Raw genomic sequence first — 26,575 nt, forward strand, 5'->3', positions numbered from 1 at the left:
GCCAAATATTGTCTGATCTAAACAAACCATACATTAATGGAAAGCTTATTTATTCAGCTTTCAGATGAAAAATTGACACTTAAGACTGGTTTTGTGCTCCAGGGTCACATATGCTGAACATTTGAGGCAGCATCCTTTGACCTCTTTTGGGATTTGGTCCACAACCGTCGATCCAGATTACCTCATATTAATAATTGAATTATAAATTATGTAACTCAGTTATATAAATTTATTTAATAATTAGATGAAATAAAACAATTAGATATTTTTACCTTAAAGTGTTCACTTGGAAAGTCGTGGAAATGAATGTAAAGTTCTATAATCAATATAAAGGTTTATAGATATGTTCAGTTCAAAAAAAAAAAAAATTATCTGCTAGATACTTATATATATAGTTCATTTTAATTCATTTTATATCACTTCTGGCCAATGATGGGAAATGTCCAATTCAAATATAATGAAACTTGACCGTTCCGGTTCTGGATGCTGACTGGTCCAAAAAAAAAAACGAATCGTATGACTTCTATATTAATATTGCATAGTTTTGTTTATTTTTTTATTCGATTTTTCTGTCCTGTCTAGCTGGATAAACGCCACTGTACACATATGTTTTACGGAAACAATTTGTATCATCAGTCCTCCTAGTCCAACAACAGAAAACAACGACATAGCAGTTTGGAGCGACACGAGGTGAGTAACTAATGACTATCCCTTTAATTGTGCATCACTAGTCATTTTAGCGTACGAGGCAGGAATCCACCGACTGCCTGGAAAAGAGGGTGAAATGGAATAGTGGTCCAGACACAATGACCCGTGAGAATTGAATTTAGGCACCGCAGCGATACCATTACCCAGAGTGCATTACAGTCCTCTGGAGTCTCTGTGCTGAGATTTCAGGCAAAATAAATGTGTGGAAGCAATAGCAAAGCCTCCTTATTTCAGATATACTGTATGTGTCTGGCGTCCTTATAAGGACCCAGATGTTTTTTTTTTATTTTTTTTTTGCTGCAGCGTCGTGAATAGCTAATTTATTGTCGAAGATTCACAGTTGCCACATTTCTAATTTCCACATTGGAAAACGAAACAATGGGCTTTTTCTGGCAGCTGTACTAAAAGCTGTACAGCGGTATGTATCTATGTTGTAATCTGAGGTTTCAACTTCACCTCCATCTGTCACTTTCTGCTGGCATCTCTTCTGTCCGTCTGTTGATGGTTTCTGTAAAGATTCTCTTTATCTTTAATCACCTCTGCCCAGTTATTGTTAACTCTCAACTTGATTTATTTTTTTGTTTATTTTACATTTAAAAAACATTTACATTTAACATATTTGTACAATTAAAGAGCTAGTTCACCCCAAAGGGAAAATTCTGTCACCATTTATACATTCCATGTCATTCCAAGCCTGTATGACATATTTTTTTCTGCAGAACACAAAATAAGATATTTTGAACAATGTTGGTAACCAAACAGTTTCGAGCCCCAATGACTTCCATAATATAGACAGAAAATACTATGGAAGTCAGTGGGACCTGAAACTGTTTTAGGATGGTGTTTTTAATTAAAATATTTATACAAAGGATAATTAGGGACCATAATAATGCAGAATATTAAATATATTGTTCATTTTACATCATAACACTACTTGCATTTACAATTTCCAAAAAAATACTCTGTTTATTTACAGGCCTAAATGACATTTTTAATTCCAGATTTTCAACGTGGTCTCAAAAGTTCTGGACATTACCCCACTGTATGTATATTTAGTTTTATATAAAAACAATAGCTGTCTATGGTATGTGTGTTGACTGAAATGAGGCTGATATTCTCTACACATTCAATTCTAAATTTGCACAGTTATCCATAGAGCACAATATATGAATATCATGCAGCAATAATGTGAGATTACCAACATTATGACATACAAAATCAAAAAATCAAGTTTAATACAGCTATCGTCCAACAAAATAGAAAACAAAGTCTGTCTGTACAATGAAACAAATAAGTTAGCTGTCAGATGCCAAAACTCTTAAATTGTTAATGGAAATTATGATCTTCAATTTCATCCTTTAAAATGTACTGTTGTGTCTTCTAGCTGTAAACCATCTGTTTAATAACAATAGGAGGCATAGAAGACTTGTATTTGTGAAGTACTATTTCATCTTTGAAAAACTAGGTAAGATTACAATAAAAAATAAAAATAGAAAATCAATGAGGCAAAATAATGCAGTTCAGTAACTAGATTATTTACAAGAGGCACAACCAGTAGCCTACATAAAAGTGATGCACCCATTATTAAAATAATAAAATGGTAAACAGTGACCACTGCAGCTTAACATGCTGTATGATAAATTAATATTTGATTGATTGATCTCTGCCCTTACACCAGTATCATGCTGGATTTCTGGCTGTGTTCGGAATTGCATACTAGCGTACTACAGCATGTGGCTCTATAGTGATTAGTCGCATGGCATTTATGGCTTAAAATACAATAAGGCCATAAGTGAGAGCCCATGAGCAAAGATGGTTTCATGCATGTTAAATGTTCGGTATAAACCTTAAGAATTTTAAACTTGGCTTTATCCAATGTTCACATTTCTGTTCAGCAAAGCATAACATAAAACTTACATTGCTATACAAAGCATTTGTCTTAATGCAATGTGATTAATTAACTGGGAAAAGTATGGTGATTTTTTTTCATTTTGAACTCAGTTATTCTCCTGTAGTGTCTTGCCTTAAACATGTGACACAACTGCTTGAAACGTTTTCCGTTCCATACTTTATACGGTTACAAATAAATAATGGTATACAGTAGGTTAGTACTTTATTCCGTGCACAGCCCATGTGTTTCACTGCTGTGTTCTTGCTGACCTTGTTGATGCTTTTGATATAGAAAATAAAGCAGAACTCGGAGCCATAACAGGACGTTGCTGTTCAACATAGAGAGATGTACAAGACATGCATGTGTCGATCACGCATAACAGACTGATGTAGTATATTCATAATTGCAAGACACAGAAAAGAAAATGCGTTCAGATTGGCACAATGTGTAAATCACAGCAACTTAAAGAGTCTTTGTTTGGGGGGGCACACGATGGTTAAAGGTGAAGTATGTAATAAATGTGACAATAGAGAACCAAATGCTAAAATAAGCTGTATTACAGAAACGTCCTATTCTTCCTATTCCTTTGATTCTTGTTTTAAGATTTGAATTCCTAAGTGAAATTAACAAGTTACAAAGCCAGGAGAAGAAAGTCTTGAATTCAGTATTTCTTGGCATTAAATGTTGCATGCACTGCAAAATAAAAAAATGTTCTTCCTGAGTATTTTAGTCTTGTTTTTCAAGAAAACATCTGAATATTCTTAAAACAAGATACATTTTCTTTCAATGCAAAATGAAGGTATGAAGTTTGGTTTTGTGAGAAATTGGAAGGTTATGCTTAAAACAGGAAAAAATATCTAACAATGGGGTATAATGTTTTTCTCTTTGAATTAAAATGATTTTTCTGAGGTCACTGGTAGGTATTTGTTCTTGTTTCAATCATAAACGCGCTTCATTTTTATACAATTTCTCAGAACACAAGATTTCTTTTGTCATTTTGCATCTCAAGTAAATGTCTCTTATTGATTTATGAATCTTTAGACATTTGTACTGGGTAAGACAAAAATACTTTTTTTATACTTTTTGCAGTGTGATCAGTAGGTAGTCTAAAAAAGTTCCTAAAAAGCTTAATTTTACCTTCATAAATACTGCAAAAACCCTGTAAACAGATAGAATAGGATTATGAGTTTGGATGATTCTGTAATACAAGCCCAGGTTACCACTCTCCCCATTGGTCAAATAAACAAAGTCCCGCCCCCAAACCCACGCCATTGGTTAAGGCTGTTGCCATGTCTGGCTGGGCAGGATGCTCTAACAAACAGAGCCACAGACAATCAACCTACAATGTCTGCATATTAGACTGGATTGAGAAAAATTACACACTTCACCTTTAATGACCTTTAATTACAAGACCTTGACATCCTCATATAGAAAATCAAGTGTCTATTCAGGGTGAGTCATGACGATCTATGAGCAATTTCCACAAATGCATATTCAAAGTATCCATTGTCCATTTACTCAGTCCGTTTCTCTTATTTTTCTTTTTTAAATTTAAACACATGGACACAATCTTACACCTCCAGTGGATTAAAACGTACACAAACAAACACCGGAAACGTTCATACTGCACATCTGAGACAGTTTGTGAATTGTGTCCGTCCAAAACCCACCACTGATTTTCCTCCTCAAACGGTATGTCTTTTCTATGCAGGTCCGATCAGGGTGCTGTTACTCCAGGATGTCCAGATAGACAGGCGGGTTCTTGGCGAGGGCCACGAGCCGGTTGTAGATGTCCTTGATGACGAGCCTCTGCTGCGGTTCTCTCTGCCAGCAGCCCTGCATGAGGAGATGCACTTCCTTCGGGCAGGTACGTGGCCGTTCAAGCTCTCGCCCCTGTGTGATGCACTCAATGGCCTGGAAAGAGGGTAAATATTTAGTGCTACTTTAATAATATGTCATATGTGTGTATATTACTAATTGAAATGTAGAATTTTTACATTTGACATAATTATAAATGTCAATTATTTAAATTTAAATTGGGTCATATTTTTTGAAAGCTGTAATATTTTTAAATTATGATTATTAATTATGTAACTATATATATTTATGTATGTTATGCACCTTTTTAAAAGCACATGTGTGTATGTGATTGCGTGTGCACTTTTAAAATGGTCATAACATACATTTTAAATAATATTGATTAATTATTTAATACTAAGTAATTAGTTTTTTATTATTATTGGGGTTGTTTTCTTTTCATTTGTCATTTATTAAAACCATTTTCCACCATCTCTATGATCTTTTGAGATAAACTGCAGTTTTGTCTTCATGATTCCCTATATAAACATAATGTACAGTATTCATCTGTCTGACCTTAGAAAGATGAAGACATTCAGAAGGAGCAGTTTATGTAAGTTTGTTTCAATAAATACTCTTTTATTTGGTATGGAGGAAGTTCTCAACTTTACAGTGCATTTTCATAGTACGTTACATGTATTTAATTTTTTTTTTTTTTAAATCAAGGAAAATTTGATTTCTTTTACTCTATTTTCTACAGGCAGCAGTTGGCTGTAAAGAAGCACCCTCTTCTCTCCAAGGCTATTCCTGGTCGGTATTTAAAACGCCAGTGACTTCAAGCCCTTATAGCATTGCCTCTTAATCAAATGAGGTGAAGAGACTGTCAGCACCACACAACATCATTCTGAAATGGGCTTTCAATCACTGCAATAAATGAACAAAAATTCACATTGACCCCTCTGAAAGTCTGGCACCCTCTCTCCTTGCAGATGGAAAGTAACGAACGATCCGTCTCCGTCCCATACAGTTAGGCTCTAGATAATTAGCTGTGTCCATCATGGCTCGAGAAGGATTAGGTTAACAAGGTTAAACAACGTCGGCCCAAGGCGAAGATGAGGTTTAATCAGATTAAAATCGAGTCGGCGGGAAAGTGATCTACCTCTCTGTTGAAAGAAGAGAGGCCTCTCCAGCGTAATAGTGCAGTTGTGGTCACACCAGAGTCCACTTTTTGGTGCCTAATCTGAGAGGTCTGGATCACTCTGGAACCAAAAAAATCTATTGATCTTCTCGTTTATAAGTGCTTAAGAGCACAGTCTGATCCAGTCCAAATTGTATGTTCACATCACGATGAAAGTTGGGAATAGCTCTGTCTGTTTGCTTTAACTCACTGACCAGCACTGATGCCATCAGACAGTCTAAATCACTTCTGTCATTACAGGTAAACATTACAGGAATCGTTTACGGTCAAATGAAAATTCTTTTACTCGCTCTCTTGTTGTTCTAAACCTGTATTTTTTTCAGTTTTTGCAAAATGTTAAAGTTGAAAAAGGGACAAAACAGCACAAAAGCATCATACGATCTCATTAAAGTAGTCTATATTAGATAGGAACATTGTGGTCTCATTCCTGAACAAATGACTCGTATGAATAAAAAAAAAAAAAAATAATAATAATAATAATTATCAGAGTTTTAGTTTTTTAGGTGAACTGTTCCTTTAATATAATCTGTTTTGTGGTTGTATTGTTTTAAACACTGACAGTGAATGAGTTTGAAATATAAATAGGTATGATTGCAGCCACACATACTTTTGAATATCAAATGTGGTACTTTACCTCACTGTTGGATAGCTGATACCAGGGTTGTTTGCCGTAGGTGAAGATTTCCCAAAGGACCACTCCAAAGCTCCAGATGTCACTCTCTGTGGTGAACTTCCTGTACATGATGCTTTCTGGTGGCATCCAGCGAATGGGCAACATCGTCCTCCCGCCGACCTGAGGATGTGAACGGAAACAGAGTACAACCAAACATCTCTGCTGTTGGTGCATATAAAAAAGCTTACAAAGGAAAGGAAGAATCACAAATGAGACATCTTTAAATGTCTCAAATGTTTCTCCCAGACCTTAGAAAGAAGTGGAGAAGTCTCCAGTATCTAAAGTTATCTGAAGTGTCTAAAATTTGAATTTATTGAAAGGATAGCCCCTTGAGATGTGACATCTCATTTTCAAGGGGGTTCAAATTGTGATCAGATATGTCAGAGTTCTCAATATGACCAAATGATCTGCGACTTTTTTTATTTACAGTATATTTAATTTCAGGAGGAACATATGGGACAATGGTAAAATTGAAATGTGTGATTAAAAAAGTGTTTTACCCTGTAGTAATCAGTGCTGTAAATGTCTCTCGACATCCCAAAGTCCCCGATCTTCACCACCAGACCTTCTCCAACCAAGCAGTTCCTGGTGGCCAGGTCTCTGTGGACGAAATGAAGGGAGGCGAGGTACACCATGCCCGAGGCGATCTGAGCTGCGATGTGGAGCATCTGAGGAAGAGTCAACTGACCCATCGGAGGAACTTTCATCTCATCCAGGATACGAGCATCGGGACCGTGAGCCCTGTACAAAAACCACACACATTATAATACACATTATATAAACATTTTTCAGAGATTTTGTCTGTGTTCAGAATGGACACTACATTGTCCTAGATATTTAGTATACATGCAAAGCACGCTATACTCTTGAAAAAAGGTTCAGAAAGAGGTTTTCCAATGATACCATAGAAAAACAATTTTGGAAGAATCTTTAAAGGGGCAGTACATCCAATGCACAATATCAGTGTAAACACTGCTAAGCTTTGACAAATCTTTCAATCTGTACTTAAAATCTACTACCAGTTAGAATGTTTGTGTTAGAAGAGTTTGCAAGAGCGCAAGTATAAATGCAAGAAGAATGTAAAAGCAACAAGTGAGTAGATGAGTTTTCTTGTTTAGCATGGTGTCATTTAATGTCCCAGACAACTTCTGTAAGTCCCATTTTTTTAGCAACCACCTTTATTAAATGAAGTAAAAAAATCATAAATGGGGTATACTGATGTATTTTATACCATAGAGTAAAACACAAAAATATATTGAGCTTGTGTTAACCACAGAACTTGTTTTAGGTATGTAGCCAAAAACCCATTCAAAAAACCTATTGACTTCAGGACATTGGAACTGGAAAGAATGCTTACTTATTTGCAGGTTTTAGTATTCATTCCTGCAGCTCTCTATTTCCACCGTAACAACTGAACTGGAAGTGACACCAACCGTGATCTTGGCACATTATTTGGTCGAATTGCTTAAAATGAAGGCATTTTTACACAAAGCTGAATATTAAAAGTGAACAATTCTGAGATGATAACTGGATGCCACTCACTAGCAATGTGACAACAATGCAGCATGCTACTTTTTATCATTATGTACTGCATGCTGTTTCACATGCTACTTTTTTTAAAAAGCATTCCATTCTGAACACAGCCTTTTTAGCATCTGCGTTGGTAATGGTAAGCTAAATGAATTATACTGTTATACTTGCAAACAAACTCCAGATTGAAATCAGTGTGCTGTAAGTTACTTTGGATATGAAAACATCTGCTTAATGACAACACAAGCACCATTGGTCACCATTGCCTTGCGTGTCAGGCCTCAATGTGCAAACCAATCTCTCCATTCATCCTAATATACGCATGTAAAATCTCTGCCACTCGCTTGCCTTCTGAGGTTTAGTATGTGATCCCTATTAGTTTAGCAGGCAGGTGGCAGGATGGGGCAGCTGCAACCGAGACTGGAGCCACATCCATACACGTGAAAATGCGATTTCATCTCCCCCTCAAACATTCACATGTCCCCACTCCCAATCTGGCCCCAGCAACCACCTGGCAAACAGACTGGATCTTTACGCACAGAGACTCAGCTGTGCTGGACATATGGTCACGCAGTCCCCCATCAGCCACCTCATACTTCAGTGAACTTTACATCTTAATTAAGACTGAGCATCACAAATCTGGATCTGCATTTGGGCTCCAGCGCTCCTCTACTTAGTTGGGGCTTCGAGTTTCACATGTGAATCTGGTTGTAGATGGAAATACGGTAAATGAAAGAACTTGAATTTGATGCAACTTTTCATGTACACTCTTAAAAATAAAGGCTCCAGAAGGGTTGTTTTTCACAGTGATGCCAAAGAAGAACCATTTGGGGTGACAAAAGAACCTTTCAGTGAACAGTTTGGTTTTAAGAACATGTTAATAATCTAAAAACCCCTTTTTCCTCTCTAAAGAACCTTTTGTGCAATGGAAAGTTTTTACACTTAAAAAGTAAAGGTTCTTTATTGGCATCTATGATTCCATTAAGAACTTTTAACATCCATGGAACCTTTCCATTGCATGACATTTTCTTTATAGTGGAAAAAGATTATTTAGATCATTATGAACATTCTGTTCTTTGCTATGACCAAATAAAGTTATAAAAAAATAAATAAAAACCTTGCAAATTTGTGTTGGTGTTTTCAAGGTTGTCTAAGAATGGCATGTATAGATTGAAGCTCCAAGGAAGCTCTTCAGTTTCCGACCGCTACACCACATTGCTGGCATAGTAGTTAATTTGCTGTGAGTGGCTGGTGGTTATTAGACTGACCTTAGAAAGCGGTTGAGGTCTCCGTGTCGCATGTACTCAAACACCATGACCAGAGGTTCTCCATCTGTACACACGCCGTAGAACCGCACTATGTGTTCATGCTGCAGCACTGTGAGCAGCTCGGCCTCACGCTGGAAGTCCTGCCGGGTGGACTCGTTGGCGACTTTCAGGGTCTACACAGACAACACAGACAATCATATATTTTTATATTGAGCATATGACCAAGTATTCAGACACTTTTCAAGAAATTCAACAAGGTAATGGATTTGGGGAAATAAATGTTCCTTTTTTTGTTGAAAATTGCGGTTGTAATATGAATAAATTTTAGTGCTACTTCCTGCCATTCAAATTCAAACTGCAGTTCTTTATTCTGTTTCTTAATGCTACTTAAATTTTAAATTAATTTCAATTTTAATTTATATATATATATATATATATATATATATATATAAATCATATTTTATTTTTAAAGCAATTTATTTTCTTTGATTTGCAAATGTACTTTTATTTTCTATAATAAAATGCTTTAAAAAATAGTACATATTGCTGAACTACAAGAATGTTAAGCCCTGATAACATAAAGCATGATGATACCTTGATAGCAACCAGCATCTTGTCAGTATCAGGACAGAGGTTGGCACATTCCGCCAGGTAAACCTTGCCAAAAGCTCCTTCACCCAGTTCCCACTTCAAAACAATGTCTTTTCTTTTAATGTGCTGAACATCTGCAAAATACAAAGAAAGTCCCTTTGATTTGGCATAAACTGAATCAGCATGCTGAAAACTTATCATTGTGGGTTTGTGAGACACTCACACATGTCTTTATCTTTGATGATTCCACAGAAGTACTGCGGGTTCTCTACAAAACTGGACAAGCCCGAATCCAGCGTGCTATCATCTGAAGACGGAGGACTTGCACCGAAGTTCATGAAGCGAAGAGATACGGCCAAATCATCCTCAGTGCCTAGAACAGATGAACCTGTAGATACACAGAAAGGAAGTGGCTCCCAAGCAGCTCCGGTTTGGCGTATTTTTTTCCTTTCTTCATATCTATATCCTGAGCCCATGTTAAGTTAATCAACTTATTGGCAATCACCGAGTCATCTGAAGTGCTCTACACAACTTCCTGTGTATAGTTTGACAGCATAGTAGACATTACAGGCTCTCTTATTTCCTTGTATAGTCTTAGCCAGTCACATTTAACCTTTTCACAACTGTTTGCTGTTTAAATAGGTTATCTAGGTGATCAAATAACTAGATTTGTTGCTTGTCTGTGTAAAATATATAGTTGGCAGGGCATTGCTATGCAGTTGCTACCCAGCTAACAGGGAATTTTCTCAACATTCTGGTTCTCACAAACGTACTTGAAGTAATGCTTATAGAACATTCATTCAAGTTAAAGTTAAGTGGTATTTAAAATGCTTTTAGAATGCTTATTCTAACACATTTTATTTGGACGTTTGTCTAACATTTTTTAAATGTTAGTATTTGTTTCAGAACGTTTAGAGAACATTCAAAAGTAACGTTAAATGTTTGCAAAATTATAAAATGAATATTCCCTTAAAGGGATTTGTTCACCCAAAAATGAAAATTCTGTCATCATTTACTTACCCTTCACTTGTTCCAAATTTGTATGAGTTTCTTTCTTTAGTTAAACACAAAAGAAGATATTTTGAAGAATGCTGGTAACCAGACAGTTAACAGTAGCCGTTGACTTCCATAGTATGGAAAAAACATACCATGTCAATATAATAAAAATAGATATTGATTAAAACAAAATATTGGTCAACATAATGCTGCAGCTCGAGGAAAGTTGTGCTACTGCTTTTTTTAAACCAGGGGATTTCATTCTTGTAGATGGCACAGACCACCAAATATGATCATCTTGCAATATGTATATATTAGTGCTGTCAAACGATTAATCGCATCCAAAATAAAAGTTTTTGTTTACATACTGTATGTATGTGTACTGTGTTTATTTATGTATATATAAATACTAGGGATGCACGATATTATCGGACTGATATCGAAATCGGCCGATAATGACTTTAAATGTAAATATCGGCATCGGCCTGACATGCAAAATTATGCCGATATGTCTTGCCGATAAGGGGAAGGGGTTAACTGGCATGTGCTCAGGGTGTGCTAGCGATTAGATCACGTCAGCAATGTGGCTCATTCTTGAAGCAAAGTTTTGTCTGAATGATGAATAGATTGACTGTTTTGGATCGCTGCATTTAATGTGTGAAGGCATGTACAGAATGACGCGTTCGGTGTGGGATAGAGTAAACCGTTATAGCACAAGCAGGGGCAGCAGTGACAGCCTCCCCCGGGTCCTAATGCCCGTTCGGTAAGTAGTTTTAATAGTAGGGGCGCTGTTGGCCTACTTCTAATTAAATTAAAAGTAAAATAGCCTACACAAATAACATTTAGACTGTGTTTCTGATTAAATAAAGCAGTAATTGATGTAATAAAATAAGTATGTTTTGATTTAATGGTCAGAAGCTATAGCTTACATGAAAATAAAAATCACAAACATGACACTTGTAAATTAAATAATTTTATATATACTGATTTATTCATTAATGTGTAACGTTTTATTTTTTAAACAAATCATGAGCTCTAAAAGATTTTCAGAATTTGTACAACTCTTTTGTTTTAGACCATCTACAAATGTTAAATCTTAAAATAAAATATTAGGGTTAAAACTGCATCTTTCTGGGGGAAAAAATGCAGCGATTGATATAGTTGATTTATATTTATTTTCAAAGCTTCAATGTACTGTTAAAAAACCTTTTTTAAATTTAATTCTAATAAATAAGTTCTTGTTAAAAACTAACCAAAATTAATAATATTTTGCTTATAATTTCTGCACAGGAGAGACTTGGTGTTGTTTCCAAACAAAAGGAAATATATCGGTATCAGCATCGATATCGGCCAAAATGAGTTGAAAAATATCGGCATATCGAATATCGGCAGAATTCCAATATCGTGCATCCCTAATAAATACACACACATACAGTATATATTTTGAAAAGATTTTCATGTATATACATTTATATATTATTAGATTTTATATTATAGGCTATATAAATATATTTTATATATAAACATAGCATATTTTTCTTAAATATATACATGCATGTGTTTTCATATATATATATATATATATATATATATATTATATATATACATAATAAATATACACAGTACACACTCATAAATTATGTAAACAAAAACTCGGTTGCAATTTATCACGATTAATCGTTTGACAGCACTAGTGTGTGTGTGTGTGTGTGTGTGTGTGTGTGTGTGTGTGTGTGTGTGTGTGTGTATATACAGTGCCCTCCAAAAGTATTGGAACAGTAAAGACAAAATTGCTCTGTTGGCTGTGGAGTCAATACATTTACAAATATGATTAAAAGATGAATATGAGACAAAACTCATAAAGAACAAGTGCTGTTCTTTTTATTTGGTAAAACATATATGTGTTGAAACGGCTAATAATAAAATGTGACATTCTGTATTTTTGTCTCATATTCATCTTTTAATCATATTTGTAAATGTCTTGACTCCACAGCCAACAGAGCAATTTTGTCTTTACTGTTCCAATACTTATGGAGGGCACTGTGTATGCAGTATATATATATTATATTATATATATTTTATATTAATTATGAATATATTGCACAAAGAGGATCATATTTGGTGGTCTGTGCCATCTACAAGATTGAAATCCCCTGGTTTAAAAAGTAGTAGCAGAACTTTCTTCAACAAGCAGCAGAATTTGAGTTATCATGTGGTGCAAATGATTACATAGTGTAATTTAATACTTCAGACTATGAGTTTGTTCAAATCGGTAACCCTAAGTGTAAGTAGTACTACTGATGCTTACCTTGACAAACACAGCTAACAATATGTTGTTTAAAATTGACAACAAGGCGCATAAACAAAACAGCATCTACAAAACTGATATCAAGCAGAATGTTTGCTTGCTCCGAAGCAAATCACCTCGTTTTTAGGAAGCAGAATTAGACACAAAAGCGTCTCCTTCAAATCACAAAACCCACTCCAGCTATAACCGCAGAGACCCCAGACTGGGCAGAGAAGAGGAACGCAGGGAATAGAGGTCGAGAGGGGAGGGAGGCAATCAGGTCCACTTAGGCACTTTGTGAGCGGAGCGAGTGGACCTGAAAAGCCTGGCTCCATCACTCTTCTTTAATGGCTCGATCGCGGCTGGGGCTCCCGATGCTATTTACTTTGCATGCTGTAATTAAGACCTGGCAGCACTTTGCCGAGCTGTTAGGCTGACACTGTACAAAGTTACAGCTTAGAAGAGACTGTATTTCGCTGCTTTTTGTGCCTTACTTAAAAGCAACATAATGCCTCCTATGGAACTCATTCAGATTCCAAAATAATAATGCAGAATGACATTTTGGCATGGGCTATGGTTGTGCTGTCTCCAGTTTTCGGTTAACGCTAACTTCTTCTGCTGTTGCTTGAGTCGTACCTGGCTTGTTTCTGTGACGCATTTGCTTGTGATAGTTCTCTTTCTCATAAAAGACCTCTTCAAGACCAAAACATCTTCATTTGAGACCTAACTTAAGTAAACTGATTTAGTCTTCTGATTAACTGCAAATTGATCTGGATTTTGAAGAAATATTGTGGCGTTCAAGTACAATTTTAAATTGTCGTACTTTTGACAAATGAAATTAAAATGAAGTCAGTCATATCAGTATCTTAGAAAAAACTGTTTTATCCTACAAATTGTGTGTTTAGGTCGCACAACTGTGACTACTGTATCAACCAGTTATACATTAAAAAGTAATAAAATATTAATCACAACTCATTTTGCTCCTTTAATCTGATGTATTTTTGAAGGAAGATATTTAATGGGGGAAAAACTGCGCAGTGGTGCTTAATTACATGCTGTTACATGCCAAATTTGATAGCTGGTGGAAAGATATTTGGATATGTAGCATCAGCTAAATGGAAAGTTGTTTCAGAGCAATGCATTATAAAAGTAAATATGGTTGATTTTAATGCCATGTTGTTCATGTCAGATTTTGATGCTGATTTGAAATGCTATTTAGTAAATATTTCCCATTTCAAGTTGGTCTTGCATGCAACAAAATAGCTGCTTGTATACGTTGCAAATACAGCTGTCAAGTGAAATTGACTTTCCTTGAAAGTGACAGAAAAAAGTCAACATGAAATTTTAATCACAGCTTGTTGTGCATTCATCATCTGATGTACTTCCAAGCTGAACAGAATAGGGTGTGGATTGATTGTATCCACTGAGAATTAATTTGATTGTGAAAAGTGGATGTTAAATGCCAAAATGGTTGGTTGGTATAAAGAGGTTGAAAAGTAAAAGGGCTTTGTATCATCTGAGAAGGAAAGTTGTTCCAGAGCAGGACAGAACAAGATTAAGAAGACTTAAAAAAATTTTTTTGTTGTTTGTTTGTTTTATTTGGAATAGCATGCACAATAAAACCACGACTGTGCATTAAGAAAGTAAATATGGGCGATTTTGATTTCATGTTGACTTTTAAGCCTATATGTGGATGCAGAACTTACGGTGGATGCCAAACTTGGAGTGCTGTCCACATTTATTAATGACGACAACCATGATGAGTAGAAATGTACACGCGAATACAGCAAGACCCACCGCTACTGACACCTGCGAATGTGCAAGTGGACAAAATTAGGGCGATAAATAAGAATAGAAAAAATAACACAGTTGTGTATCAGATGTGACTTGTCTCTCACCCCAAACACTCTGATCTCCAGTTTCTCCGTCTCCGTTGATTGGTTAGTGGGAGCTGCTAATGTTAAAGCATTTAATGAAATATTACTTTATGAACATTGCAAAAATTCACTTTCTTGATTAATGTTTTGTCTTGATTTACAGTACAAAGATCTAAACATTATTAAAATCAAGATATATTTACTTGAGAAGCAAAATAGCTTAAGATATTGTATCTTGTTTTCTGAAAAATATATCAAAATTAAGTGAGAAAAATAAAATTCTGACCCCACTGGGAATATTTTTCACAAAACAAGACTTAATATTAGTCATTTTGCTTCTGAAGTAAATGCATCTTGATTTAGGAATGTTTAAATATTTGTACTGGAAAACAAGACAATTAGTATTGATAAATTAGTATTTTAATAGTCAAAGCAAGTGTTTGACTTATAGGAATTTGATTTAGAGTAACTTACTTGGGTTATCGGTGAGGACTGGCATGTGGAGAGAGATTATAACAATATATTACTCAGTGCACCATACAGCTGATGAAATACATGCCATGTTTTTGTGATGATGTACAGTACACTCACCAGGAATGATGCCCTCCGGGTCAAAGGGGTCAAAAGGATTGTCCATGAACTTCCCATAGCCTGTAGCCTGGTCTCTACCGAGCTTATTCTCCACGATGAGCGTGTAGTTGCCGTTGTTGAGGTGCGTGGGTTTGTTGAGGAACAGACAGCCGTGTTGAATGGAGCCGTCGGCCGCGTCTCGGATCAGTTCGGTGTAGGCGTAGCGTGTTTCCATGAGAGGCAGGTTGTTGTACAGCCATCTGATGCTGGCAGGAGGATTGCTGTCCACAGCGAATGGGAAACACCAGTGATGCTGTGGCTCTGGGTCCTTTAGAAACAAGATCCGCACTGGAACTAAACACATACAGGGAATGCGTTCACACACGTGTGCAGTGAGGCATAATCACATAATCACAATATCAGCTGATATTGAATTGTTTCTGCCTGTTTTGAGATTTAGATTACTTTTGATAACTTCTTGGAGTAATGTAAAAGGATAGTGACAGATTGTGGCAAAGAACATTCTGTTGAAGAGCAATTTAATGTTAAGAGTGCATGTCAGAGTTTTGTGTGCAATATGATAAAAGCAATAGCAGAGCTGTCTATGTAAATAATATAAATTCTGTCTATAAAAATAATTTTTCTTTCTGTCTTTTGGAAAAATGTGCAACAGCCTTTATATATTTGACAAACTAATCAATATCTAAGAGGTTCCTAATCTATTATTATAAGCATTTTTTCTCAAACATTCTCAACTCAAACAGTATGTATTTATGAATGAATGATGCATTTATATAGCTTTATATAAATGTATTGCTGTACACCCAAAGCGCTTTACAATCATTTGTCTCATCCGAAAGACGATGCTTTTGGCAGTATAGTGTCCCCGGCACTATACCACGGCGTTAGGACCCACACAGACCACAGGGTGAGTACCCCCTGCTGGCCTCACTAACACCTCTTCCAACAGCAACCTAGTTTTCACCGGAGGTCTCCAATCCAGGTAGGCTACTGACAAGGCTCAACCCTGCTTAGCGTCAGTGGGCAACCGGTCTTGGGCTGCAGGGGGATATGGCTGTGACTAAAACATTAAAATGAACACTTAAACAATATTTTAAAAAAATATTGTAATTATTATAATTTAATAATAATTTCACATGTACTATTTTTCAGCTTTGCTATCAGATTTAAATACATACTGTTTAAAAATACCCACTTTAAAAATATACACTATGGTAATATTAATCATAATTATAATAACTGTAATGAGCAGTCAGAAGCATGTGGATCCATTTGCAGAATATCTTTAATAATCAAGATCAGGGTCAAACAGGCAGTGTTCAAACAACAGTGGCAGGAATATCAGAGGCAGAGCAGAGACAGAAACGATACCGGGCAGGAGTCAGGGCAGGCAGCAAAGCAGTCGGAGTTCCAGAGAGCAAGATCACAAGGGCAGGCGGCAGAGAATTAACAGTAGTCAAACAATCCAAGATCATACACAGAAGGGTCACAGAATAACAACATAAATGCTTAGAAATGTCAGTCGGGGCAAAACAAGACTTCGCAAGGAGTGCGAGTGTGAATGCTGTGGAGCAGATAATGGAAAACACCTGTGCAGGTAATTAGTCTCTGTACGGGGTGCATGGGAAATGGAGTCCGGGAAAATCAATACTCAGGTGAGGGTGCCCTCGGGTGGCCATTGGAAAGAGCCACAGAGGTCTGATTCATGACAGAGCCCCTCCCCTGCGAGCGGCTCCGGACGCGATGGGCATTTCGACGCCGAGGTCGTCCACAGCACATGGTGCAGGTCTGTCTGGATGAGCTTGATGAAATTCAGTGGTAAGTGTGGGATCCAAGATGTCATGGGCATTGACCCAGGATCTTTCCTCTGGGCCATATCCTTCCCAATCGATCAGATACTGCAACACTCGTCCACGGCGTCGAGAATCCAGAATCTCTCTGACCTGGTAAGCCTCCTCGCCGTCCACAATGATGGGAGGGGTTCTCTCGTCAGTGACCTCCTCCTGGTCCCTCTCTCCTCTGGGACCACCGGCGGGCTTAAACAGGGAGACATGAAAGGTGGGTGAGATGCGATAATTGGCATGTAATGCTAAACGATATGAAGCTGGAGTGATTTGTCTGAATATTTCGAATGGACCCACGTACCTGGGACTTAATTTCTTGCTTGGCAGTCGGAGTCGTAAGTCTCTAGTGGAGAGCCAGACCCATTGTCCATGTGTATATTCAGGTCCCTCCCTTCTCCAACGATCGGCTTGTTCCCTAGTTCATCGTACAGTTCGTTGTAGATGTACGTGAGCAGCATCCCAAGTATTCTCGCTCCTGATTAGCCAGTCGTTGACTGCAGGGAGTTCAGAGGGTTCTCCTGACCAGGGAAACAGGGGCGGTTGGAAGCCGAGAACACACTGGAATGGGGTGAGACCGGTTGAGGGTTTGCGTAGGGAATTCTGGGCGTACTCGGCCCATATCAGGAATCGACTCCAATCGTTCTGGTTTTGATGGCAGTAGGATCTTAGAAATTGGGTTCTCTCTTGATTGAGTCTCTCCACCTGGCCGTTGGATTGTGGATGGTAACCTAAGGTGAGACTGACGTTGATGTTGAGTTGTTGACAGAAGGAGTCTGAGGATCAGACTCGTGATGTGAATTGCGGACCCCGGTCTGAAACAATGTCTTCGGGGAGTCCATAGAATCGAAAGACCTGTTCTAAGAGTACCTCTGCTGTCTCAAAGGCTGTGGGTAGTTTGGGTAAGGGTATGAGTCGGCAAGCCTTGGAGAATCGGTCGATCACGGTCAGAATGATTGTGTAATTCCTGGAGTTGGGGAGGTCAGTAACAAAGTCAATGGCAATATGAGACCATTGGCGCTGAGGAATGGACAGAGGCTGTAACAACCTAGCGTGGCGTTGGTGAGATGATTTGGACATATTGCAAGTTGGACATTGTTGGACGATTGGATGGTGTCAGCCTGTAGCGATGGCCACCAGAAGCATTCAGACACCAGCTGTAGTGATGCTGTAATCCTGGGGTGACCTGAGCTGGGGGAGTCGTGCACCAGATGTAAGACTCATTGGCGAAGGTCATGAGGAACATGCGTTCGATCATTGGGGCAATTCGGGGGAGTGGGATCATTAGTTTGAGCCTCTGTGATCTCAGTGAGAATATCCCATTGGACTGGAGCTACGATTAGTGTTGATGGAATGACGGTCTCATTGATGCTTCTCAGAGGTGATGAAGTGTCATGTAGTCTTGACAGTGCATCGGCTTTGCAGTTCTTGGACCCGGGTCTATAGGTGACTTTAAAATCGAAGCGTGAGAAGAACAATGACCATCTTGCCTGCCGGGGATTGAGTCTTCTGGCTGAGTGGATATACTCTAGATTACGGTGATCTGTGAGAACAGTGAAGGGAATTTTGGCACCCTCTAGCCAATGTCGCCATTCCTCAAAGGCTGCCTTCATCGCCAGCAACTCCCGGTCTCCAACGCCATAGTTGCTCTCGGCGGAATTCAATTTGCGTGATTAATAAGCACATGGGAATAGCTTGGGAGGACTGCCCTGATGTTGAGATAGGATGGCTCCAATGCCAGTGTTGGAATGCATCAACTTCGACTATGAATTCTTGATATGGGTCTGGGTGATGAAGGATAGGAGCAGTGGTGAAGAGATACTTGAGTTGCTGGAAAGCGTTCTGACCTGACGGCGACCAGTTTAAGTGCTGTCTCCCTCCCTTGAGCAGCGAAGTGAGCGGAGCTGCTATGGTGCTGAAGTTACGTATAAACCGCCTGTAGAAATTGGCAAAGCCCAGGAATCGTTGCAGCTCTTTCACGGTTGTGGGTTGAGGCCAGTTGAGCACTGATTGGACCTTGTTATTGTCCATAGCGACCTCGTCGGCGCTGATGATGTAACCCAGGAATGACACTCGTGTTTGATGGAACTCACACTTTTCTTTCTTGGCATACAGCTGATGTTCAATTAGACCATTTAGAACTGCCCAGAATGTTGAATGTGTGTTTCCAGAGAGTCTGAGTAAATAAGTATGTCATCGATGTAGACTATAACCCAGCGATTGAGCATGTCCTGGAACACATCATTGATGTAGGCTTGAAAGACGGATGGACTATTGGAGAGGCTGAACAGCATAACAAGGTATTCATAGTGCCCAATGGTCGTTGAGAAAGCTGACTTCCACTCGTCTCCGTCCCGGATGCGAATTAGATTATAGGTGCTGTGGAGGTCGAGTTTGGTAAGGTACTTGGAAGTACGAAGTTGTTCCAGGGCGGTTGGGACCAGAGGCAGTGGGTAACGGAATTTAACTGATATCGTTGAGACTTCGGTAATCAATGCATGGTCATAGACCTCCGTCCTTCTTCTTGACAAAGAAGAACCCGGCTGATACAGGAGAGGTGGAGGGTCTAATGAAGCCCTTAGCCAGTTCCTCCTCGATGTATGCTTTCATTGCTTCATACTCCGGTTGTGATAGGGGAAATACTCTGCCTCTCGTCGGCATAGCTCCAGGAAGCAAATCGATGGCACAATCACTGGATCCATGTGGTGGCAGTTGAGAGGCCCTTGACTTGCTGAACGCCTCAGAGAGAGCTTGATATTCTGCTGGAAGGTCTGGTATGACTGAGGTTTCTGATGAAGGAGATTCGGGGGTTGTGACATGAAGTTGGAACTGCAGGCATTCTTTTTGACAGGGTTCTGACCATTGTTGAATCTGTTTAGTGGTCCAGGAAATACGAGGGTTGTGTCTCTCCAGCCAAGGTAAGCCGAGAATTACCAGGTTTTGTGGTGAATCAATGGCGAAGAGAGGAATGAGTTCGGTGTGGAAGGATCCAACTTTTAGAATGAGGTCTTGGGTAGTGAATTTGACCAGTCCTGTGCCCAAAAGGCGCCGTCTAGCGCCGCCACTGCCAACCGGGATCCACATGGAAGGAGAGGAAGTTTGTGAGAATTAGCAAAATTGATATCAATGAAGTTTCCTGCTGCCCCAGAGTCGATTAAAGCCATCGTCTCAACCGTAACATTCATATTAGTTAGAGAGATGGGTACATTTAAACTATTAGGAGAAAAACTAAGCGCTGTAGTATCTTTGGTGGATGGTCGAGTGGGACAGTTGGCTCGTAGGTGACCAGATAACCCGCGGTATAGGCAGAGGTGGTTTCGCACTCTGCGTTCCCTCTCCTCCGCAGACAAATGAGGGACTCCTACTTGCATGGGTTCAGGTTCTGGAGCGAAAGCGAAGGCAGACGTTTGAGTGGCAGAGTGTCGTGAAGGACGTTGTGAGCGCAGTAGATTATCGAGGCGGATGGCTAGATCGATAAACTGTTCCAGCGTCTTTCCTTCATCGTGACAAGCCAGCTCAGTTTGAAGTTCAATCGATAAGCCCTTACGATATAGCAGCTTCAAGGGACCGGTCTGGGCTGCGAGTGTGCGGAAAGTGAGAGAGTAGTCAGCTGCAGTGTCTTCCCCTTGACGGAGCGCGAGCAGTTGTTCACCTGCCTCCTTGCCACCAGCAGTGTGTTCGAATACTTCTCGAAATTGCCTAAGAAAGTTGGCGTATGAGGGGAATGCCATGCTTCCTCCCTCCCATACTGCAGTAGCCCAGTCTAAAGCTCGCCCAGTTAACAGGGAGCAGATAAATGATACGCGGCTATTGTCAATGGGGTATAACAGTGATTGCTGATCCATAAACAGAGAGCATTGTAACAGAATTCCCTTACACTTGTCCGGAGAGCCATCAAATTTCTCCGGGAAAGATAGTCGAGGGTTCACTGTGGAGAGGTTCATGTTAGGGTTGATAGGCTGAGGCTCAGGTACTGGTGGGCTCGGTGGTGGTGTGGTCAGCTGAAGTGCTTGCAGAGTCCTCACCAGCTCCTCCGTGACAGACGTAAGGCGGTGGAGTTGTTGTTGGTGTGATGTTAACATGGCAGCCTGAGCTGAAACCTCGGAGGGGAGTTGATACACGGCTGCTGGATCCGTAATTGGCGAAGTCTTCTGTAATCAGGGGTCAGAAGCATGTGGATCCATTTGCAGATTATCTTTAATAATCAAGATCAGGGTCAAACAGGCAGTGTTCAAACAACAGTGGCAGGAATATCAGAGGCAGAGCAGAGACAGAAACGATACCGGGCAGGAGTCAGGGCAGGCAGCAAAGCAGTAGGAGTTCCAGAGAGCAAGATTACAAGGGCAGGCGGCAGAGAATTAACAGTAGTCAAACAATCCAAGATCATACACAGATGGGTCACAGAATAACAAGGTAAACGCTTAGAAATGTCAGCCGGGGGAAAAACAAGACTTCGCAATGAGTGTGAGTGTGAATGCTGCTTAAGTAGAGCAGATAATGGAAAACACCTGTGCAGGTGATTAGTCTCTGTACGGGGTGCAAGGGAAATGGTGTCCGAGAAAGTCAATACTCAGGTGAGGGTGCCCTCCGGTGGCCATCGGAGAGAGCCACAGAGATCTGATTCATGACAATAACAAACACTATTTTTAAAATTGACTTTATAATACATACTGTTTAAACTATATACTTTGAAATCTATACTATATTCATTTTTATAATAACAAAGAATTTGAAATAATTCATTTATTGAAGAATCTTAATTTTTAACTTTATTATAGGAAAGAGTATTTAAAGAATATTTCATATTGTGCATAATAACATGGTGCGTTTTTTTATTTTTTTTATTGTCTTTGTCACATTGACAGTGTCGTCGCTTTTATTCAACTGCTGTTCCAACTCTATCATCCAGCTGTCTGCATTCCTATTGGTAGTCATTGCTTTGCATCACTGCTCATTTGCATGAAGTTAAAACCGGTTGCTCACACACAATTAAAGTAGTCCACATAATGTTCCTGTATAGATAATGCTTTTCTATATCCAGTACCCGTTCTTCAGAATAGCTCAAATGACTGGCAAATCCGTCATAATTTTTTCCACGAATCAATGTGCTCCATCTTTACAGTAAGCCTGTTGACCTGCTATAAATAATAAATCTCAGTCTGTTTAGGGGACCTAACCACAAGAGGCACTTGAGAGCCTGCTGAAGGTGGGATGCAGGAAATGGTTCTTTTAGCTGGAAGAACACGCTGATGTGCACGGCCCGCTCTCTGCTTCATAACCATTTCACTGCTCTTAACCCGTGACCCCGCCTGCGGAAAGTGCTTCGCATGGAGAATCGCAGTCATTTGTGTCGTGGCCTAGAGTTCACGCTTAAAAACCGTCCTCGTTACACCGACCCCATGTTAACGGTTGAGTTCGAGAGCCATCTGTGAACTCCACTAATTGTGGTAATCAAAAGGAATTAAATAATTGGATCCATCAGGTTGCGGTTGAGGTAGATGGTCGTAGGTGAATTTCATCATCTGGAGCTACAGCTAGCAGGGAGTACAGTATGCTAAGGCCATAACTAACGCTGGGGAATTAAATTATCGATTGGCGTCTGGGTTTAATAAAAGAGGATTTGGATGGGAATTATGCCTGCGTGCAGTGCAGGACTTTGTGAGCGCTTTGCTATAACCATCCTGCTAATTTACGAGCTAATTAAGCAGTGGCCGTTGATGAGCCGTTGTCCACCCATCACATGGTTCTGATAGACTGGCATCTAGCACACTTGCTATCTGCCAATCAGTCCTCACAATTATATTTCCGGACTATGGGGGAGAGAAATACATTAGTAGAGAACAAGCAAGATCTGAAGACGGTTATCATCCCATTTTCCTGACAGTCATTATCTCTCCCCTGATGGCTATACATTTGTCTGAAGTCAAGCACTGTTTTTCTTCTTTCTGAAGAGGAGGTGATAAACAGTGATAATTGCTGTGGTGTGGAGTGTGGTCATATGGGAGGATTTTCAATGGAAAATCTTGCGATGCTATCGCTTGCTGTCAAGAACAGGGTTATTATCCATTACTAAAATTATTATAAACATTTTTCTATTATAAAACTATTATAAACTATTATACTATAATAAAGTACTATACTATAATAAAGCTGAAATACTATAAAATCTAAATATTGGATGAAAAAATTTAAATGAAAATTAGAAATGTTGCCATCGCAGCTAACTAAAATAAGTGTAAACTAAAATTATTAAGTGCAAATGGATAAACTAAATTTCAAGTTCAACTAACACTGAAATAAAGGAAACCTAAACAGGGTTATTATAGTTTGGTAAAAATAAAAACATTTTGTTAATAAAATGATAAAATAAAATGTACACTTAAACTTATTTTGTTTCAGCTATTTGCCTGGCACCATTTTTCATTTTAATTTAGCTTAACTTGATATACTAAAATAAATAAACTGAAATGAATTTGAATGAAAACTATAGAAACTTTAAACAACTAATAAAAAAACACAAGAAAAATTACTAAAACATTAAAATTAACAGAAAAATAAAATCTACTTGAAAATATTAATACAAACCATGATAGAATCTCAAGAAACCAAAATAACACTGATTCTAAATAGTAATATTAAAAAAGAAATAAATAAAAGTAGCAAAAGAACAACAAAATTACTAAATATTAAACTAAAATGAAAACATTAAAATATATATTTTAAAAAACCTATAATAGTATGTAAATAATACTAAAATAGCACTGTTTTGGTTTTCCATATAAGATGGTAGGTTTGAGGAACCTCATGCATGGATTTTCCAGTTTAAACATGGTTGACCAGATAAATTTAATTAGTTTTGGTTTGAGAAGTCGCTTATGTTGCTGTTAAAAAAACAGCCAAGTGAAATAGCTCAGAGTATTGAAAAAACGTTAGTTGCATCTTTATATCAGCTTTATATCTCAGAATCTTGCAATTGCAACTTCCTTTTTTAAACTTAGTTGTTGTTTTTTTACTCATGCTGAATGCAGAAACGGATTTTCAGATTTTAAAATACGCTGGTAGACATTTAAGCAAAACGACTTGGTTCTCCCTTGAAAAATACTGTAACAGCTTTCAAGGCGAGAAAAATGATGGAAATTAAAGAACAAAAAATGTCTTCACATACATTCGATGTCCAGCTGCACCATGGCTTCTCCCATTCCAGCGCGATTCTCTGCCTCACAGGTGAGGTTGTGCAGGTTGTCTCCAGACGACACGTTCCTCATGTACAGAATCAGCTCCAGGCTTGATCCCCAGATCCCTCGCTGTGGACAAGGATGGATGTAGGCAAGTTTAACCGATTGACATAGTAAACAACTTTTGTCCAGATTTTAGTGGACTGGGATAAGGGGCTTGAACAAGATTCCTTTCAACCATTTTTACATGTATTAATTGTGCAAAGTGGCCTACAGATGAGGAATACTACAACAAAAGTGATTAATCATAGTGTTAGAGTTATGATTGCATGTTTTTTTTTTATGTGATCTTCGTTCAAGTACATGGTTAATCACATTGGTCAGTTTCCATAGATTTCAACTTCATTGACAGAGTCCTTATCTGAAAGCCGTGTCATGTACCTGCAGGGTCCAGTTGGACTGTAGGTGCTCTGTTCTCCAGCGGATCATCGGTGTTGGTACTCCGGTCACCAGACAGGTAAATGTCAGGTTTCCACCTTCCTGAGTGGTCAGTGTCGGTGGGTGAATTGTGACCTCAGGAATACCTGCATACCACAAAACATTTAGTTATAAGGACATTGGAAAATGATGGGGAAGAAAATCAGGAAATATCATTTACAACATGAAGTACATGGAATATTCTTATATGAATACAGGACATTTAAGGAAATTAGTACTTCTATTGAGCAAGGATGCATTAAATTGTTCAAAAGTGACAGTAAAGACATTCAATTTATATTTTATAACCCAACTAAATGCAGTACTTTTGAACTTTATATTCATCAAAGAGTCCCGAAAAACAGATTTCAGTTTCCACAAAAAATATGAAGCGGCACAACTGTTTTTAACATTGATAATATTAAGAAATGTTTCTCAGCATGTTAGAATATTTTCTGGAGGATCATGTGACACGAGTAATGATGCTGAAAAATGTGCTTTGCATCACGAGGAATAAATTACATTTTAAAATATATTCAAATAGAAAACAGGTATTTTGAATTGCAATAATATTTGACTGTTTTTGCTGTATTTTTGATCAAATAAATGCAGCCTAATTGTAAAAGACGTCTTTTAAAAACATAAAATCTTACGCCCCAATATTGTAAAGTATCCGATATGTTTCAATAACCATAAATAATGATTATTTCAACCGAGTTTCCTAAACACTGCCATTGGTCAGTCAAACGAATGTGTCTGTTCCAAGCTTTGGGGGAAATCAATGGATGAATGGCTTGCTTATTGTCTCTTCATATTAAACTGGAACAGTTTAAATGACAAATGAAAGTAAACAAATTTTAAGTTCTTAAAAATAGGTTTGCAGTTACTTACTGCAGTTATCCATTTCAAATGAATCCAGCTGAATGCTGTTGCCACTGTAGATGCAGGTTTGTTGAGAATCAGTGTCGCTTTGTCTTCTTCTGTGCCACTGCTGAAGCCAGTAAATGTCACACGAGCAGGTGAGCGGATTGTCCCTCAAGATTCTGTGCAAAAGAGAAGCAGGTGACATTTATTATGCTTATTTCATGCCTTCAGAAAAATCATATATATGTAAGACCTCAGTTGCATCATTTAAACTTTTCAGACAGAGGTAAATTGTTCAAATTTTCTGTCTCAAATCATCAGCAGAGCAGAATAAATCTGAGTGCAGTGTTTTACTCACAGACTCAACAGAGGCACCGATTGGAACACCCTCCAACTGATATGCACCAGAAAATTAGAAGCCAGGTTTCTGTAAAACGAGAAGATGTGAATTATACATGCCAAAGAGAGATGTGTATTTAAAATTTATAATAATAACAGATTTAAAATGTATAATAATATTTTACAGATTCCTTACATCTGAAATTGGTGGTTTGTCATGTCAGATATATGCTTTCTAAAGTTGTAACAATGGATGAATAGTATTATGAAGTATTATAAATGTTGTATAAGTTCATGAGATCATATAATGCATTATAATGTGCTTCAGCAGGCGTTACTATTAAACTATGCATTAAAAAGATATTTATATTGCATTCTAAATAAAGGCTTCAAGTAAAGTGTTGCGACTTTTTCTTGTAAAACATACCAAAAAAATGATTTACTACTTTGGAAAATAATTCTTTACCATGTA

At 38.2% G+C, this 26,575-nt stretch overlaps 1 protein-coding gene across 3 annotated transcripts in view; it reads right to left on the reverse strand.

Moving 5' to 3' along the window:
* Positions 1 to 1,365: 1,365 nt before the first annotated feature.
* LOC306878119 (high affinity nerve growth factor receptor-like) overlaps positions 1,366 to 26,575 on the reverse strand; it is a 33,442-nt gene continuing 8,232 nt past the window's right edge. The window contains exons 4-18 of one of the 3 annotated variants that reach the window (XR_013784915.1): positions 26,123 to 26,191; positions 25,792 to 25,943; positions 24,865 to 25,007; positions 24,414 to 24,552; positions 15,408 to 15,740; positions 15,291 to 15,308; positions 14,838 to 14,893; positions 14,646 to 14,748; positions 9,880 to 10,044; positions 9,660 to 9,790; positions 9,066 to 9,238; positions 6,768 to 7,008; positions 6,229 to 6,387; positions 5,556 to 5,655; positions 4,380 to 4,513 (exon numbers count right to left, since the gene is read on the reverse strand). Coding sequence is in view for 2 of the 3 variants with exons in the window: in XM_079430248.1 (XP_079286374.1) it covers positions 4,328 to 4,513; positions 6,229 to 6,387; positions 6,768 to 7,008; positions 9,066 to 9,238; positions 9,660 to 9,790; positions 9,880 to 10,044; positions 14,646 to 14,748; positions 14,838 to 14,893; positions 15,291 to 15,308; positions 15,408 to 15,740; positions 24,414 to 24,552; positions 24,865 to 25,007; positions 25,792 to 25,943; positions 26,123 to 26,191 (2,068 nt within the window). In the remaining variant the exon portion in view is untranslated. Of the gene's footprint in view, positions 4,514 to 5,555; positions 5,656 to 6,228; positions 6,388 to 6,767; positions 7,009 to 9,065; positions 9,239 to 9,659; positions 9,791 to 9,879; positions 10,045 to 14,645; positions 14,749 to 14,837; positions 14,894 to 15,290; positions 15,309 to 15,407; positions 15,741 to 24,413; positions 24,553 to 24,864; positions 25,008 to 25,791; positions 25,944 to 26,122; positions 26,192 to 26,575 lie in introns of all 3 variants that reach the window. The other 2 variants (XM_079430249.1, XM_079430248.1) reach the window with 2 other exon arrangements.

Source organism: Barbus barbus, assembly GCF_936440315.1.
Source record: "Barbus barbus genome assembly, chromosome: 12".
NCBI classification, from domain to species: domain Eukaryota; kingdom Metazoa; phylum Chordata; class Actinopteri; order Cypriniformes; family Cyprinidae; genus Barbus; species Barbus barbus.